The 17,246-nt window shown below is 34.3% G+C and overlaps 1 protein-coding gene across 7 annotated transcripts in view; it reads right to left on the minus strand.

Annotated features, from left to right (window-relative positions):
- LOC118187008 (adenylate cyclase type 2-like) overlaps positions 1-17,246 on the minus strand; it is a 153,541-nt gene that overhangs the window by 103,299 nt on the left and 32,996 nt on the right. For all 7 annotated transcript variants that reach the window (XR_015043518.1, XR_015043519.1, XR_015043520.1 and 4 more), the window contains 2 exons: positions 8,331-8,480; positions 4,382-4,527 (listed from right to left, as the gene is read on the minus strand). Coding sequence is in view for 3 of the 7 variants with exons in the window: in XM_085825433.1 (XP_085681559.1) it covers positions 4,382-4,527; positions 8,331-8,480 (296 nt within the window). In the remaining 4 variants the exon portion in view is untranslated. The remainder of the gene's footprint in view (positions 1-4,381; positions 4,528-8,330; positions 8,481-17,246) is intronic.

Consider the following 17,246-nt stretch of genomic DNA (forward strand, 5'->3'; position numbering starts at 1 on the left):
CAAAAAAGTCTATTATCGAAAACGAAGAGAAAAAAATATACAAACCTGGTTCATCAATTAAAAGAACGTTTCAGTAAGGGGTTTATGATTGTCGCAAGATTCTCTTACATTGCGAAAACAATTTACTCCGATATTTAGAGATGAAATTCCATTTCATTATCGCAATAACTTTCAAAGAGTGAAACATCAATACAAACCAGCAAATCGTACTTCGAAAAGTAGCCCTGCATTCCTTGCGAAAATCTGAGACAGGCATTGCGCTTTTCTTTTCAAATGTATTCTTGCTAAGTCTCTGGCATTTCACCTATGAGCTATTGTACCTTTGGTCTCTTGTACAGAGCTCTTTTTAAACGCAAATCCACCATGATTGATGGACTCTGGAAAGTAGTGGAAGAGGAATGGAAATCGATATTCCTAAAAGTTTTACAAAAGACCTTCAGTGATGGCTATCACAATGAAGACTAACAATCCAAAAGAAAGGATATCAGATCAAACGTTTAAAAAGCACTGTTTACATTTTAAACATTAATTGAACAACCCCGAAATCATTTTTTAAATTAACCATTTTTAAAAATGTGTAAGCACCCTCCGTATTTTTTAGTTTGAATGCATTTAATACTGTATATTATAAAACAGTTTTAAAAAATTTGCAAGTAAACAAACTTACTTTTCAATTGAATTTCCTTTAAATGCAAGTTTTAATCATTAAATAAAGATTTTTGGATGCATTTAAAACTAAAACACTTGCATTTTTCTCGAAAAACCTTTTGAAATTTTTCTGCACTGTTCTTCCCATATACACATTGATCTGTTTCCACTTAAAAAACATCAGAGAATTGTACCTAACTCGTCACTGAGCAACAACTATCTAACAAACATATCTCATCATTATTCTCTTTACCGATTTTGAGATAAAATACAACTAATAAGCTACTGGACCTTATTTTAAAATTTAGGCTTTTAAAAAATGGAAAGAAGCATGTGTTATCTGAAATTAATACTGCCATGAAAATAATTTTGGGTACTTTCCTACTAGCAGTGCCACCTCAGAAAATTAACAAAGTCCTAAGGTAAACAGATGTAATAGCTTCTTTTAATATATGCACTTCAAGGTCATTGCCACTCTCCATTTGCGATCATAACTCGTGTCGTTATTACCGCCCAACATTTATTTTTCCCGCGCTATCCGAAACTGCAGTTCAAGTCAGCCAGCCTTCATTATGGAGCTTATCATAAAGCGAAAAACGCTAAAATGAATTAAATAGTGAAAAAAATCAAGCGAATCTTTTTTTTTTTTTTTTTTTTTTCTCTCTATAGTTGTTGTTTCCATAGTTACGACGGTGGACGGTGTAAAATAGCCTTGAAGTTCCTATTTTAAAGTAACAGACTGAAGTCTGTAAACCAGATTTACTTATCTTTTAAAAAAAAATAGCTCTAGTGTTCGAAATGGTTAACAAAAACTTGAAAATGGAAACAAGAAAATTTCTTTAAGATGTTAAAAGAGCTATTATATCATACGTCCAACATTAATCCCATATGTATGTTACCGGCAGTGTATGAGTATGTAATACCATATACATGTTACCGCATTTTATAGAATATTTAAGTCTAGAATATCTGACAATTTTAGGCAAAGTATGAAATAGAAGCATTACTATATACTTCACCTAAAACAGTGGTTCTCAACCTTTTGACTAATGCGTACCATGTAAGCAAAAATTGAAAACCTTTAGGACCACCACTTACAAAGTACTACCACCACCACCACTCTTGAACAAAGCTCAGATCGCATAAATTTACGAGTGTTAGAGAAAAAAACTCCATCAGGATGTTGGGGTTTTAGTTTTTGAATTCAATAGTTAAAAATACTTTGCTTCTTTGCCGTACCACCTATTTTTCTCTTGCGTACCACAAGTGGTACACATACCACCGGTTGAGAACCCCTGACCTAAAGTATTGCATATAATATATAGGCATTCGACAGAAAGATAAATATGTTTAGGCAAAGCATGAAAAATGGTCATGATGAGGCTAAAAAGTGTGCGTTTTCCTTAAAAATACAAATTTTGTTTTGAAAATAAAGGAAAGAGTACCATTAAAAATCTTTTATTCAAAATACATAAAGAAGAATGAAAGTTATACAAAATTAATGTCGTTTTCATTTAAGAATGCAAAGCATGACAATTTATGAAATGTATGGAATTAGGGAAAGAATGCATTAAACATATGTATTACATATGAACGATACAGATATTGGAAACAAATCAAAAATGTATTTCCTACTCCCCCGGTTTGTCGAAATCGGAATTTATTTCCTGTTTTGCCGGTTTCCTAGGCATTCTATATATTCCTAGGAAATGTGAGAAATATTAATCGTTTCATACACTGCCAGCCGGTTTTCGGCATTTTATAAAATGCCTAGGTATTCTATAGAATACCGGCATATCATACATTTTCGGTAGTAGGCAAATCGAAAATGTATTTCATATTTTATCAATCTGTCAATTGGCTCCCTAGAATGGCTTTCAAAATATATAAAATGTTAATCTTTTACTACGCTGGCGGGCAATTTTCGGCACTCTATAAAATGCCTAGGTATTCTGTAGAATGCCAGGGTTTCATATTTTGCCGGTAACAGACGAGTCGGAAATGTATTTCATGCTCTGCTGGTGTCACTTGATATTTTATGAAATGCTTAGGAAATGTTAATCGTTTCATACATTGCAGGCCAGTTTTCGGCATTCTATAAAATGGTTAGGTATATGATAGAATGCTGGTTTTCATACACTGCCGATAACATTTCCAATGTTACGAGTCAAATCGGGCATTGAAAGTCACCTTAAATTTTCTGTTTTAAAATAGCAGACTATATTTTATATACTTTCTTTAAAGAATAGCGGTAATGTTCGAAGTACATGTCTTAAACCTCAAAAAGAAAAGAGCAATATTCGTTTGAGTTGTTAAAAAACTATTATATCATATCAGTCCGAGATTTAAACCTTAAAATAATATTAAACGCAAAACACATACTATAGATACAATAACCTAGAGAAAAAAAAAAAAAAAAAAAAAAAAAAAAAACGTGCTTGCGACGCAGTTTTAGCTTCTAGAATCGGGAATACGCCTTAGCAAGTCTGATGTCTTATAAATAAATGCAGCGATGGTAGTGCACTAAACTGCAGTTTTCTAAATTGAAGTTTTATAAATCATATGCTGAATAACATAGGCAGAAATAAATAAGCAAGTAAATACAGCAAAGCATAGTTTAATATAGTTCAGTAATTTAAATATGTTAGTTTTCTTCAAGACTAATAGGACAGAATATTGTTTTTGAACAAAGCTTTAAAGCTTACTCAAGTCATGAAACGCATGCTGGTATGACGAATTGTATTTGATTACTTGCTTATTATATGTGGTTGATACTAAGAGTTACAAATTTATTTGTGATTTCTTTGTGAACATTCCAATTAACTACAAAATTTAGTTAATTGATTTATAAAGTATTTCCAAAAGTTCAAGTGCTAACGTTTTCGTTTGCCTACAAGTTTTCCTCTGCACGCCAAGGAAACACCAGCTGCAGCGAAACCCTCATATGTAGAAGTCCAAAGAATGTACTTAAAATAAGATCTTGCTTGTATATTCTAGTTTTGAGTATTTGCTGTCAAAGAAAACATTCTATCTGAATAAATTTGAAACGATATTTTACTGACTTTTGCAAAAGGAAATAAAAAATTAAAATAACTGAATTACATGATTTGAATCTTTTTAATTTTTATTTATTATTTAATTGCACAGGTGTAAATTGACTTAAGGCTTTCACGCAAATTTTCAGGTTCCCGAAAAAATATTAAATTCACTTTAATTGCCTCGAGCACACTGCTAACGACAGATGATTTAGGGTATTTATTACTTAGCACTTTTGTAACATTATAAAAGGATCTCCAAATTTAGCAAGAAATATTCTTCAGAAAGTTAGAATTTCCAGTACGTTGTTTAAAAAAATAAGCTGTAATTAATAATAAATAAAAAATAAGTCTTCTTATGCTGACCAATTCTTACGGATATTTCACTTATTAGCCCAAAGGAGGGTTAGCATAGAAAGGCTATTAGTTTCGAAACGGCATTTTGCGTTGAATCAACTCTAAAAGTCTGAATCTTTTTTAAAAATGTTGCCACCGAATATTATCGTCCTGTATTATATTTAAAGGAATTAAATAATGAAAAATCTGGTAAAGTAGCTCTTTAGATTTGTCCCTCAAGTTGAGCGATTCTTACAGCAACGTTCAAATGATAGTAAAATGGCGGTCAGAATTTCGTTTTTAATTACAAAATATTTTCAGAGACTTTATATAATATATGAAAGTCAAATAAATTTTCATACCTAACATCCTTATGCTTTTCCACATAGAGTTTGTTAAATGGTTTATGAGTCATATGTAGTCGATTCATGTTTTTGATCACCTTTCGGATGTCCTCACGCACCTCGCTTGCTATATGATGGGGCAAAATACTTTGCAAGAACTTTTCCTGAAAATATTAATTTCAAATTATGCAAATAGCGTACAAAATTGCATAAGTCAGATAAAATGAAAAATTAAGATATTTTTTATGCTTTTATGAGCTATTTCAGTTAAAAAGAAAATGTATATAGCTTTTGTTTTTTACATTTTGAGCATTTATGGAAGGTTCTAATCCATAAATTTATTTGACGTTTAAAATTATTTAAAAAAATCAAGTACTTTTTAAATAGTATACTTAAATCAAAAACAAGGGATTGATTAACTTTGCTATAGTAAAGCCTCGCCGAACGAACGAGTATTTAAAGAACATGATTTAGCTTATATGAATTATCGTTTTCGTTTCCATTTAATTTGTCTAACGCTAGAATTTCATTCGCATGCAATTCAATATTTCTTCATCAGCTATGAATGCTTGCTGGCCTCAGCTCTAGCCAGAAGTTATCAACAGTTTTAAAGTGTTTTCATTGACTGAAAATGAATCAAAAGAAATCATACAAATTTGCAAAAGCAGCTGATAGGAAAGGATTTTCATATATGGATGAAGAAGAAGTGAACGGATTGATCGAGAAATGGAGATCAAGAAATGACGAATGAAGGATTGAGTGATCTTCTAAAGCAGCCGACAAAGAAAGTAGTGATAGTAGTAGTAATAATAATAATAATAATAATAATAATAAAGATAAAGCGCTTCTGACTTGTAAGAAGTAGGTGAATTGTTAAAAAAGACACGGAAACTGTTTGATTCTGCAGTGGAGATTCAACCAAATGGAGAAAGAAGAGGACACTTTAAGCTCTGAAAACCTCTCGCTCCTTGCCGCGAAACTATGAAAGAGTTATCGCAAGCAAAAATGAACAACTTTTAAAAAGAATAATTGATATACTTATTAAGCAATAATAAAACCCCTTTCAATGAATATTTATTTCATTTCTCTCTTTTAATTACAACATTACTCAGTTTAAAATCATACATACTTTCTTAATCTGAATTAGAATTAACACATTTTGCCATAGAAAGTTAACTTCGCGAAAAGCGATTTTGCCGTATGTACAATGTGTTAACGACGTAACCCTCGCGTTCGTCAAGAATTTACTATATTTTAAATTAGATACATTTACTTTCGTAATTGCAGATCCACATGCGACTTATAGGTAACGTAATCAAGTACCGGTAGTTCGCTCCAGGTTCATATCTCGGCAGATGGGATTGGTTGCATGGAACTTTCCAGGGATTTCCCAATGGACATCCCATAACATCCAATCAATATCCAATGGACATCCAATCCCATAACATGGATATGAACCAATTTACCTCTCGATTTATATCTTCTGCAATTTACCTCAAAGGATTTCAAGAAGACATCTCTTTTCCTAAGCAAAAAGCCCTCAAGTACTTTGCCGTAACCCAAATAGAGTGTACTGTCGATTATCCGGTCTAATGCCAGTGACGCATGTCATGGATAACTAAAAAACACGAATCATCCAAACTATCAATTTTTTGCATATTGTATGTGTTTATTTCTTAAAAAGATTAGTAATTTTACTTTTGTTTTATAACTTTTAAATATTTGTCGAATTTCATTGCGTACTATTTTATCATTCCATCCGAATCCCCTTGGTCGAAGAGTTTTAAGAGGTTGAAGTCCATTAGAACTTTAACAGAAGTCACTGTTGTCTCGGAACTAGTGCCAATTGTCCGTACCCACTTCGCTTGTATTTTCAGTCTCACTCTCTGCCTCTTATGTTCTTGTGACATTTAAAACGGTATTTATTAGCAGAAATCATTCACTGAAAGTCCGGCTCATACGAATCGCCCTCCAACCATTCCTCGATGTTTTCCCGACCAACATTTATGTAAATATGATAATTACGTAAGCTCCCAGTGATCAACAGAAATGATGCCTTCGACTATGCCCACGGAAGAACGAACTGTATAAGGAAATCACTGAAACTAAACCACAAAAACGCAATTTAGCTGTTTTCAGCGCATATTCGGACTTGCGAGTGTTTGTTTTTTTTCACGCTCTAGACTCTAGAGCATGGCGTTGAATGTGCGTGCGTGGGCAGTGCCACACCGGATAATCGGCACCCGGAAGTTTGAGAGTACTCTGTAATACAATCCAAACCAAGAGAAAAATGTAATGTAAAATGTATGAAAACAGGTGCATGTATAAATGCTGACATCTACAATAGCTTATTTCTCTATCATTTTAGAAAAATTTTAAAAAAGAATACAACTGTTTAAATGGTCCCTTCCTTTTCGATTCCATGCTATGGAGTACTTTCCGTTAAAATTGCGATAGCTTAACCCAATAGTCTTCGTGAGTTTTGTCTGGATAAGTAATATAATTCTATGCAAGTAAAACAAATAATTTGACACATCAAGACTGTTGTAGTATTTTAAGAAGGGTAGAATCTCTGAACATTCAAAGAAAAAACTGTGACCTGCGCGCTTTAAAACCGGTGTTTTTGTGATGATACGCACCGTTTATTTAAAATTTTGTTTATATTTGCGGGCTACTTCACAGTCTGCTATTTTTTTTTTTTTTTTTTTTTTTTTTTATTTGCAGTAAATATTTTTTTAAATAGTTCTTGTTATTGTTGTTGTTGTTGCTAATGCTCATTTCTCTGACGTATAGTCAGCCCAAACCCACGAAATTTCTCGTGGCAAGAAGCGCAAGTTTACGCCTGTCGTTGGCAACAGCCTTAAGGACCCCACAGGCGACCTCAGTTTACCTCAGTTCCGCCCCCATTTTGATGGAAAGCACCCCAGGAGGGGACATGTCAGAGGGTCTCCCATCCCTCTTTCCCTACCACCAGCTTCTTGAGAGGATTTTCGGTTCGCCGCCTATTTAGAGTGACCCCATGCTGCACGGAAGCTACACATTTACAAACATCCGTGCCTTAGGGATTCGAACCCGGGCTCTTCGGCACGGCAGTCAGCGGCGCTAACCACTATACCGGTTGGGCAGCAAACAATTCTTGGAGTGGATGGAAGTGTATAAGCTGATAAGCACAACTCAAATCTGCGCTATTGGATAAAGGAACTTATATTTTTTTAAATAGTCATGTCACCAAAATACATATATACATACACACCAAATACATACATACGTCACAATTTTGTAGATGACTTGAAGCGTTAGACGATGGCGCAGGTCCATAAGGTGACATAATAACGAAGAACTTACCCCGATTTCGCGTTGTTTCAACACAGATTATTTTTCGCAATTAAAGAGGGCCACATGTTATTATGGGCACGATATGCGCGCGCACAATTTTGAAAGCTTACATTCTCAGATGATGGAGACACAGCGCGGCGGCAAGCACGTGTCTAAGCAGCAGCGAGCGGAGTAGAAAAAAGAGCTACGCAAAAAAAAAAAAAAAAAAAAAAAAAAAAAAAAGTAACAGATAGTAACATATTTAAAGACTATATTTCTTAAATTTTGAGCTCTGCGACTGGATGAGAGCCATCTACAAAAGAAGGAGGATAAGATGACATAAACTGGATTAGTTTTCAGATATGACGGAGTTTAAATTCCAAGAAGAGGACATAGCTAAATCAAAGCTAGTAATTTTGAGTTTGTTGTTGTTGTTGTAGTTGTCTTGTCCATATAACATGGAATAATGTTTGCCAAAGCCTACTCCGAAGAGAGGTCATTTTGAATTTAATATATATATATATACATATGTATGTATGTATTTTATTATAAATGAGTACTGAAAAAATGTAGGCTTCAATTTAATTTTTTTTAAGAATATTTACACAAACTAAATATATAAACATGTATAAAACAATTGGTTTCGACATACCTGCTGATTCTTTTCAGTTTCGATTTTAATTCTTGATTCAATGCATTCCCTTCTATCTAAAAATGCTCTTCTGCTCATGATTTCGATGAGGTATCGAATGAATAAGCCAACAGAAAGAGTCGTGGCGTAAAACACAGCATCAGCACACAACTGAAAAGAGCAGTAAATTTATAATACCAGAATCTTTTAAGCAATAAATTAAAGAGCAATTATCTAATATTTATAATGTGATAGTCTTTGTATAATAAGGAACTATTATGCTGCATTGACTTTGAACTTAATCAAAATTATTAATAAATTTTGATTAAGTTCATTATACCTATTTAAAAAAATTAAGAGAGAACTGTTATTATAACTACCACTTAGTATCTATTGTCTTCAGATGCAATTAAACTGGATGCTTACGTGTTAACTCATTCGTCTTGGTAGGAATCGCCACATTTTCTGAAAGTGCCAAACTCACAACATACTCATAACAATCCTTTAGTCAAAAAACATCGTCATTTCCGTATGCCTTCTTTATGTTGTATTTCAAGTTCCAACGGTTTTTTTCGGCGGTTAAATAAAAAGTGGTATTTTACCTTAAAATTAATTTTAAAATAAGCGCTTGTAGAATTTTCCAGCAATGGAAGAGACTGCGGTAAAATTTCAAAAGGAATATAGATTTTTGCCCCACAATTTATTAAGGGAACAACGAGGAAATGCATTTGGTAAAGAGGCAGTCTTATCGAGGTTCGCGCGATGCCTTGTATCTGCAATTTTCTAATGTTTTTGAAGCAAAACTAAATCGTTGTGTACTTGGGGAGAAGAATAGCTCAAAAAAATTACAAAAAGGTTTAGAGAAAAATGTAAGCGTTTAATTTTGAAATGTATCACGTTATCTCTATATAATATTTAAAATTTTAGTTTAAATTGCTAAAATAAGCTTTCTTTTCATATGTTGGCAATGTTTTTCGATTTGTTTACGATAGTTATCGATAGTTTGAGAATAGTTTTATAAAACCAGCAAAAACCAGCTACCTGCACTCGATAAGAAACGTTTACCTTTTCATTTGTAAAAAGTTGCCAGATTGCGCCAAGGTGGTTGCGCTAATATACAAGTACTTTAAACTTGCCTATGTATTCAATAATATGATCAACTAGCTATCAGACCCTTCCCTATACATTCAGTAATTCAGCATCATGTAATTAGTACATATAGGGTGGCCCATGTAATGCATCCAGCCTCCGGCGATAATATGATAAGACTAAGGGGCTACAGTCTCCGATGCATGACACTGGTAATGAAAGTAGGTTACCTTTCCATAGGCATCCTGTGTAATCTGCATGTATCAACACAATAGTCTTTCTGGGCAAATTGCCCCTTTGGGCTCCCCCCCCCAAATAGCATAAGAAAACATGACTGAAAGATTGTTATGAGCATGCTCGCCTAAAGAATGTTTATGCGCATGGTTGCCTGAAGAATAGTTATGCGCATAGTTGCCAGAATGTGGCACATTCTGAAATTTTGATCACTTCTACTAAGGTCATTGCGATAACATATGAGAACTGTATAATTTGAATGTAGACGAAATCCTACCGAGTTTAACACTTCCAAATACAGTAAATATTTTGTACCACACTTGATTTACCACACTTTAAAGATGTATAATAATTTGCTTAATTACTTTGTAAATTTTTATAAACAGGATTATACTTAAAAATTAAATCAAAAAAATAATTTTATGTTTGCGTAAATTTTGAATAAAATTCTATCGATTTTGAGGGTCACTAGAGCTAGGTCCATCTTTTTCAAAAGCAATCACGATTATGTTATAAAGGAATGAGGAGAGATATATATTTATATATAACACAATTAGAAATAAGCAGAAGATTCATTGAAATTTACATAGTCACACGCTAAAAGTTATCTTCTTAATTCAGCTTGAACGCTTTACATAACACACTACAATAAAGTTTCTTAAACTGCAGGGCACTATCCCAAATGTATTTGCAAAGCGAAATGTTGGGTCGTGAAAACTTAATTCAGATGCATGACTTTAAAAAAGTTACATTCATTATAATTTAGGAGAAATTATATTAAGGGACATTAATGAGATTAATCATCTCCCGAAAAAGAATTGAGTTATCAAGTGGCTCAAATATAAAAACTTGAATTTCCCCGAAAATTCCTTGATTAAATTCTGGGTTCGGAGCTGGAATGATGAATTTCTCAAAATCTTTAAAATGACATTCAATGTTATTCTGCCATTCAGAGTTTTATGAAAAGTGTTTATGAGAAGTGACTTTTTCAGCTTTAACGCTCGCAAAAACCCAAATGCCGTTCAACGTTGAAAAATGTTGAAGATATTTTGCGTCTAGTTATCTCAAATATTGAACCAAATATTGTATTGTTATATTTATTGTAACAGAAACAAAACTCTTTAATATTATTTTTAAAACATGAATGCGTCTCAACAAATAGCAATATACTTCTCTCATATTTCTAGCATAACTCATGTATGTTGCTTCATAATTTCGCTGCATTATCTGAAACGTCCCCCTCCACCTTGCATAATCAGTATTATCTTAAATCGCAATCCAAAAACCTTCAGATATCATTTTCAAAAACGTACTTAAATGCACTTATTTACATTGGCAGATTATTCACGGGAAAGAAATAACATAAAAGTGATTTTCAAATGGTCACTTTTAGATTTTCAGTTTTTGCAGCCATCAACTCCGTTCATCAGATTATGTGTATGCTTTGATTGAACTTTAATTTCTTGAAAATAGTGCCGGAAAAAATTAAACGTGCAAAAATATTTCACATATGAATTCCACCATCTACCCTATTTCGAATATAAATCACTCGGAATTGAGCTAACCATGCCACACTGAGAGATGATATTCTTAAAAATTTGAAATTTTCGGTTCCTGTCATTTCTCAGTATACACTGACTACCAATAAGTATTTGGACACCTGTGATAGAAAAGAAAAACTAACTTTATTCAAAATCAATAGTTGGTAGAGCCTCCACGAGAGGTAATTACAGCGTGGATGACAGCTAGTGGTATTTTCTTCCACTCGGCTTGGAGAAGACATAGAAGTTCCTTCACCGATTTTGCACGGGTAGTGCACCCCTGAATTCGGCGATGCACTCGTCCCAGAGGTTCTCGATAGGGTTCAGGTCTGGACACTGGGCAGACCAGTCCATTGGATGAACTCCATTGGCACCATACCAAGCCTTGGTTAACGTCGAAACATGACAACTGGCATTGTCGTCCTGAAAGCAACAGGGGTCCAACCCGTAAAACTGCCACAACGTAGGAAGCACATTGTTATCCAAAATAGTGCAGTAGACATCGGAGTTGAGCTCACCATAAATGGGGACCAAGAGTCCCAGCTCATAACCAGGAGAAACACCCCCAGACAATAGTTCCACCTCCGCCGAACTTGACTGTTGGCACAATGCATTCTCGCAGGAGACGTTCTCCAGGTAGACGCCAGACCCAGACCTTGCCATCCGAATGGTAAAGGGTGAACCTTGATTCGTGTCTCCAAAGAACCCGTTTCCACTGATCTACGGTCCAATTTCGATGTGCTTTGCACCACATTAACCGAGCAGCGCGGTTGGACTTTGTGATCAAAGGCTTATGGGCAGCAGCACGACCATGAAAACCAAGCAGATGTGCTTCCTTACGAATGGTATTTATTGAAAGAATACTCCTGGATGCCTGTTGAAACTCCTCACGGATGAGGGCCATCGGTTGGGTGCGGTTCTTCCGAATTTCTCTGGACAGCACTCGTCGGTCTCTATCTCCCAGTTTCGTTGGTCTGCCGACTCGGGGCACATTCCGACAATCACCGCTCACCTTCCACTTCTTAATCACATAGGCCACTGTCGATTTTGGGTAGTTCAGATCGCTAGATATGTCCCTTAAGGATCGGCCACATTTGTGATACCCGATAATTATACCTTTCTCGAAATCAGAGAGCTCCAAACTGCGAGGCATTTTGCATGCGACTAAAGCCGATGCTGTTTCCTACACGATATATACCGGCGGAGTCCGTGACGTACCTTAGGACCGCAGATATCGTCATTTGCATAGGTGTCCAAATATTTATTGGTAGTCAGTGTAAATTGGCGTCATTTCCCATTGAAGCTAATATGAAATAGGAGAAAAAAAAAGAAAAAGAAATTAAGAAAAAAGAAAAGAAAATTATAGTGAAAGGAGTAATAAAAATCGCTAGTAAAAAATTCTCATGAATGCAATTATTTTCATTTTCATTGCCTTCTAAATACAGACATTAATAATTCGTAAAATTTACCATCGCACACTTAAAGCACATTTCTGAAACCGATAGAATAGGAATTCTAGAGAATAATTAATGACCAATTTATTTTACTGCATACATTAAAATACTTTAGTAATTTTTCCAATTTATGGAACAGTCTGCATTTCTGATTCGGAGAAAATCAAATTTTTAAACATATTTCGATAAAATCTTTTTCAAAAAGCATTAAAAAATGAGAAACAAAATTTCTAACTACAGCACAAAGAAAATACTGCGTTTACGAAAATAAATATGCATCCCTAAGATTCGTTACTATGCAACCATTGTTAATAAATGGTACCATTTTACTGAATCTCTTAAAAATTCTAACTTTTCCCTTCAGAAACATTTCTTCAAAATATTCAGTCAAATTCCATTCAAGTTCATTTCATTGTATCTTCAGCGAATAGAGCCGTTTTATTCAAGGGCTGTATACACCACAATCGGTATTTTCAAAAGCTGTCTGTATGTGTATTGAGAAATTGAAATCATACCAATGCAATATCTAAGCGCATTACTTAGTTACTTAGTTTTAACACATATGGATCGATTTTCGCCCGCCAGTGGCCGGATAGAGAAAGTCATTGAAACATTGCCATTCTAGTCCGGAATTCTATTTCTGTTCTAAATGAGCTGATTGCGTGGACTTTTCGTGACTTTAATAGACAACTTAAAAAAAGACAAATAAAATGCATTAACGTAAGGTAGTTTTTGCAAAGTGAGCGCTTTTATAGCTTAAATAAACTAACTAATCGGCATTTTGTATAGTGGAACTTTTTGTTCACTTCAGTTTTACAATTAAATTAAGACTATAACCTTCTGACATTTTCCACTACATTTCCCGCTTAATTCTGCTTCGCTTAACACTGTTTCAGTATTATACGATAGTCTTGGGATTCTCTGAAACTGCATGCGATTTCGGTACTGCTAGGTTGCTTTATGATTTAAAGCAACAATACATCGTTTAACACTTCTGCTGAGTGATAACGCTAAAGGAGACTTTAAATTAAAAACTATTGCTTTCTTATCATTTTAAAACCCCAAAAGCATTTATGCGAATTTTAAAATAATCTTTTCCAGTAATTTGGGAGCCCCCAAAAAAATCTTGAATCGCTACAAAAATTTTCGAGAACTGCTTTACCGAACATTTTTGCTCGTCTGTTAAACGGTACTGCGAATTTAAGGAACTATAACCGAAAGCTCTATTTTGATAATGCTCCAAGCCATCCCATGGATTCGACCGAAACAGAATGCATTCCAGTAGAAGTGGTTTTCTTGCAAACGATCCAGTGGGTATTTTTGAAAAAACTACATTATCACGGACACTGTAGACAGCATCAATCTTTCCTGGAATCAGGTGGCCGAGAAATGTTTGGAAGCAGTATGGAAGAATGTATGCAAAATAAAAATAAGCAAGGATTTGTTAACACAATAGAATTCATTGTTGATGCCCCAGAAATCGTCAAGGTAGGTAACAGTAGCCCATTCGGAGCGTATTCGAGAGGTCCAGGGCTCGACTCCCGGCGAGGGCACTGCTCATTTTTCATGTCTCCTGCTTCAAAATATCCTAGTGACTCTGCAGTCTTTCCAACGACAACCTGAAAACAATTATTTGAACAACAAGTGCACGAAGGTGATGAAATTAGTGTTTGTGAAGATGAGGAACAAAAGAAACTTCCAATGAATTTAAAAAAATTATCCATTATAACGAAAATTACGGATCAATTTATACAAAAATGACATAATTTTGTTAGAATATCAAAGACAAAACGAAATGTCATTGATGCGATATCTTGTTCTTTACAACTACTTGCCTAACGAAACAGGAAAAGGCAAAAAATGCTAAAATGACTTCTTCACGTAAAAATAAAACATGTTAAATGAGCAAAACCTTCCTCATCACAAACATAACTTATTTTCTTAACATAATATATTTTTTTTATTTTAATAGATTTTTTATGAATAAAAATAAATAAGTTTATAATTAATGTAATGAAAGATTAGTTAATAATAAATATTACAAAATAAAACAAACAAAACAAAAAAACTGCTAAATTTTCTTTTCTGTTTCATTTATTCCCATTTATTGCGTGTTAAAATCAGTTCGCTTACCGCTGTTTAATTGAGCGCTGGATCCTGTTGGAACATATGCCCCGCTTTAAACGGGTTCTTACTGTAGTTCAAAATAAACAAGTTTGCCTTCCCCCGAAACAAAAATTCGGTTTCATTATAGGATTATCACTTATTTCTTGAATAAATGAAGAAAGCCGCAGCTTGTCTTCAGCTTTTAATATAATATCTGCGTCAATTACGAAATTAATATTGACTTAACTAATGTTCCTAGGCCAGTGGTCTCGAAACTCAAATGGCATGCACGCCGAATGTGCTATTTGAAAAGAACTGACGGGCCAGATTTCATTTTTAAACAAAATGAAAAAATTGATTAATAAAACAAAAAATATTTTAAATAGATTTTGAAATTTTCCCCTAAATATTTATCAAACATGCATAAAAAATAGTAATAACATCGAAAGAAAAAAAAAGAAAAAATTTGTATCTGTTTTCCATATGAACTTTAACGTTTAGTAGCCTATATGCAAGACATTTTTCTTGGTTACACTTTGTAATTCAAACATATTGACGGCTAAATATTAATTCCTTAGACTGACATTTCTCTCAAATAATTCAATCAAGTTTCATTAATCATTAAACAACTTGCTATATTTGAAACTAAAAACAAATTAAGAAGAAATTCAATTTTCAGAGAAAATTTACCAAGTTGCACAAAACTCGAGAATAAATAATGATAACCAAATCTCTTTCTCTTATTTATGAAATTTTTCTTCGATGCATATATAAAAATACATATAACTGCATGTAAATAATTCTAAACCTCTTTAATTTTTACTACAGCTTGATATTTGATAGCGTTTCGATTCTGATAAATTTTTTTAGCCTTAGAAAGTAATTATTAGATATTATCTTCATCAGGGATTGCAGATGCTGATCGGTCAATCGGTCAAGTTCTTTCCTTATTCATTTTCAACTTAAAAAAAAAAAAAAAAAAAAAAAAAAAAAAAAACTATTTGCTTATAAATGTAGCCCCAAACAAAGCGATTATTCTTAGTGCAGAAGTTCGTAACTGAGTGCATTTAGTTTTTGACAGGTACAAAAAATTAAGCAAATCTGCATCGCCAAACCTTTGAATAAAATTTATTTAACACTGTAAACTAATTAACTCCATTTATAGATTTTCTGCTGTGTTATTCATGTTGGTTTTTAATGAAAATGAAACTAATGCAAACACGGACTTTAAATAACTAAAAATCCTGAAATCTTTGCAACACTATATTTTTAACAAATACATAATTGGAAGGCCTTCGCGAGATGGATAAAATTATTTTAGGGGCTGCATACTGCTCGTGGGACGCAAATTTGAGACCACTGTATTAGATAACGCATTAAATATTGAAAAATATCATTTGTTCAATAAGATGGTCAAGCATTATGAAGAATAGTTCAGACATTAATCTTTTGGCAGTTGTGTTAACGGAAAGGGATTGACTAACTTAGTCGGTATTTTGATAATTTTACTTTGATACAAATTTTTCTCTATTTCAGGTAGAAAATGTTTGCTATAAAATTTCGCTTCTAAAATAGCTTCGAAAGTTTTTTTTTAACCGATTTCATAACTTATCCACTACGTGTGATTTCATATGGTGTCTTGCTGTTGCAACGTATCTTTCTATTGCTATCTTGATGTTGCAACATATCCATCCGCTCTTCGATTCACTCGAATAAAACGTCATCTTTTGCCAAATTGGAACATTGGCGGATACTCGACAATATATTATACTCTTCTAAGAAGCTAACAGCAGCTTTAAAAAGGTGTAGAATCACTGCGCTACACCTATCGCATTATATTTAGGTCGTACAGAAATGAATGACACAAACGCTGCCATAGAGCGAAATACAATTTATTAACAAAAACTGATAATACATCAGTTAGAAATAATCCCCGCCCATGTCGATACACTTCTGCCATCTGGCTGGGAAGTTCCGAAGGGCTTTGGTAAATCAGTTTGTGCACCACCTAGGGACAATTGCATGCAATTCGCAGAAGATTCAACATGTTGACCTCTGACTGCGTCCTTCATGTTGTCAAACAAGGCGTAGTCCGAGGTCTTGGTTCGAGGTCCACCCACTTTGCACACACATTTGTCATTCCCAAATCACCATGCACAAACGCCTGCAGTTCCTTGAGGAAGTCCTGTCTCTTCCTGCATCTTGTTGAACGTTATGCGCCTGTTCGCCATGATCAAATCCGGCAGGACTGCCACATTTGCTGCTGTACGCAATGTTACTGGTCGTTCCGCGCTGACACCTTTGGCTGCAGTCTCCACTCCACTGCTGAACTTGGCCAACCAACGGAATAAGTTACGCCTTGAGGGTGCTTTGTTCCCGCACACCGACACCATGCGACGATGAATCTCACTACCCTATATTCCTTCCATCCATAGGAACCCCAGGCTGTCCAACAATGACCGTGATAATCACTTTCCATCATTGCTGTCGACGGCGAAAGGGTCGGGCGCTGG

The sequence above is a fragment of the Stegodyphus dumicola genome, chromosome 10, assembly GCF_044657685.1.
Source record: "Stegodyphus dumicola isolate Sdum_Otavi_A_Nest chromosome 10, ASM4465768v1".
Classification (NCBI taxonomy): domain Eukaryota; kingdom Metazoa; phylum Arthropoda; class Arachnida; order Araneae; family Eresidae; genus Stegodyphus; species Stegodyphus dumicola.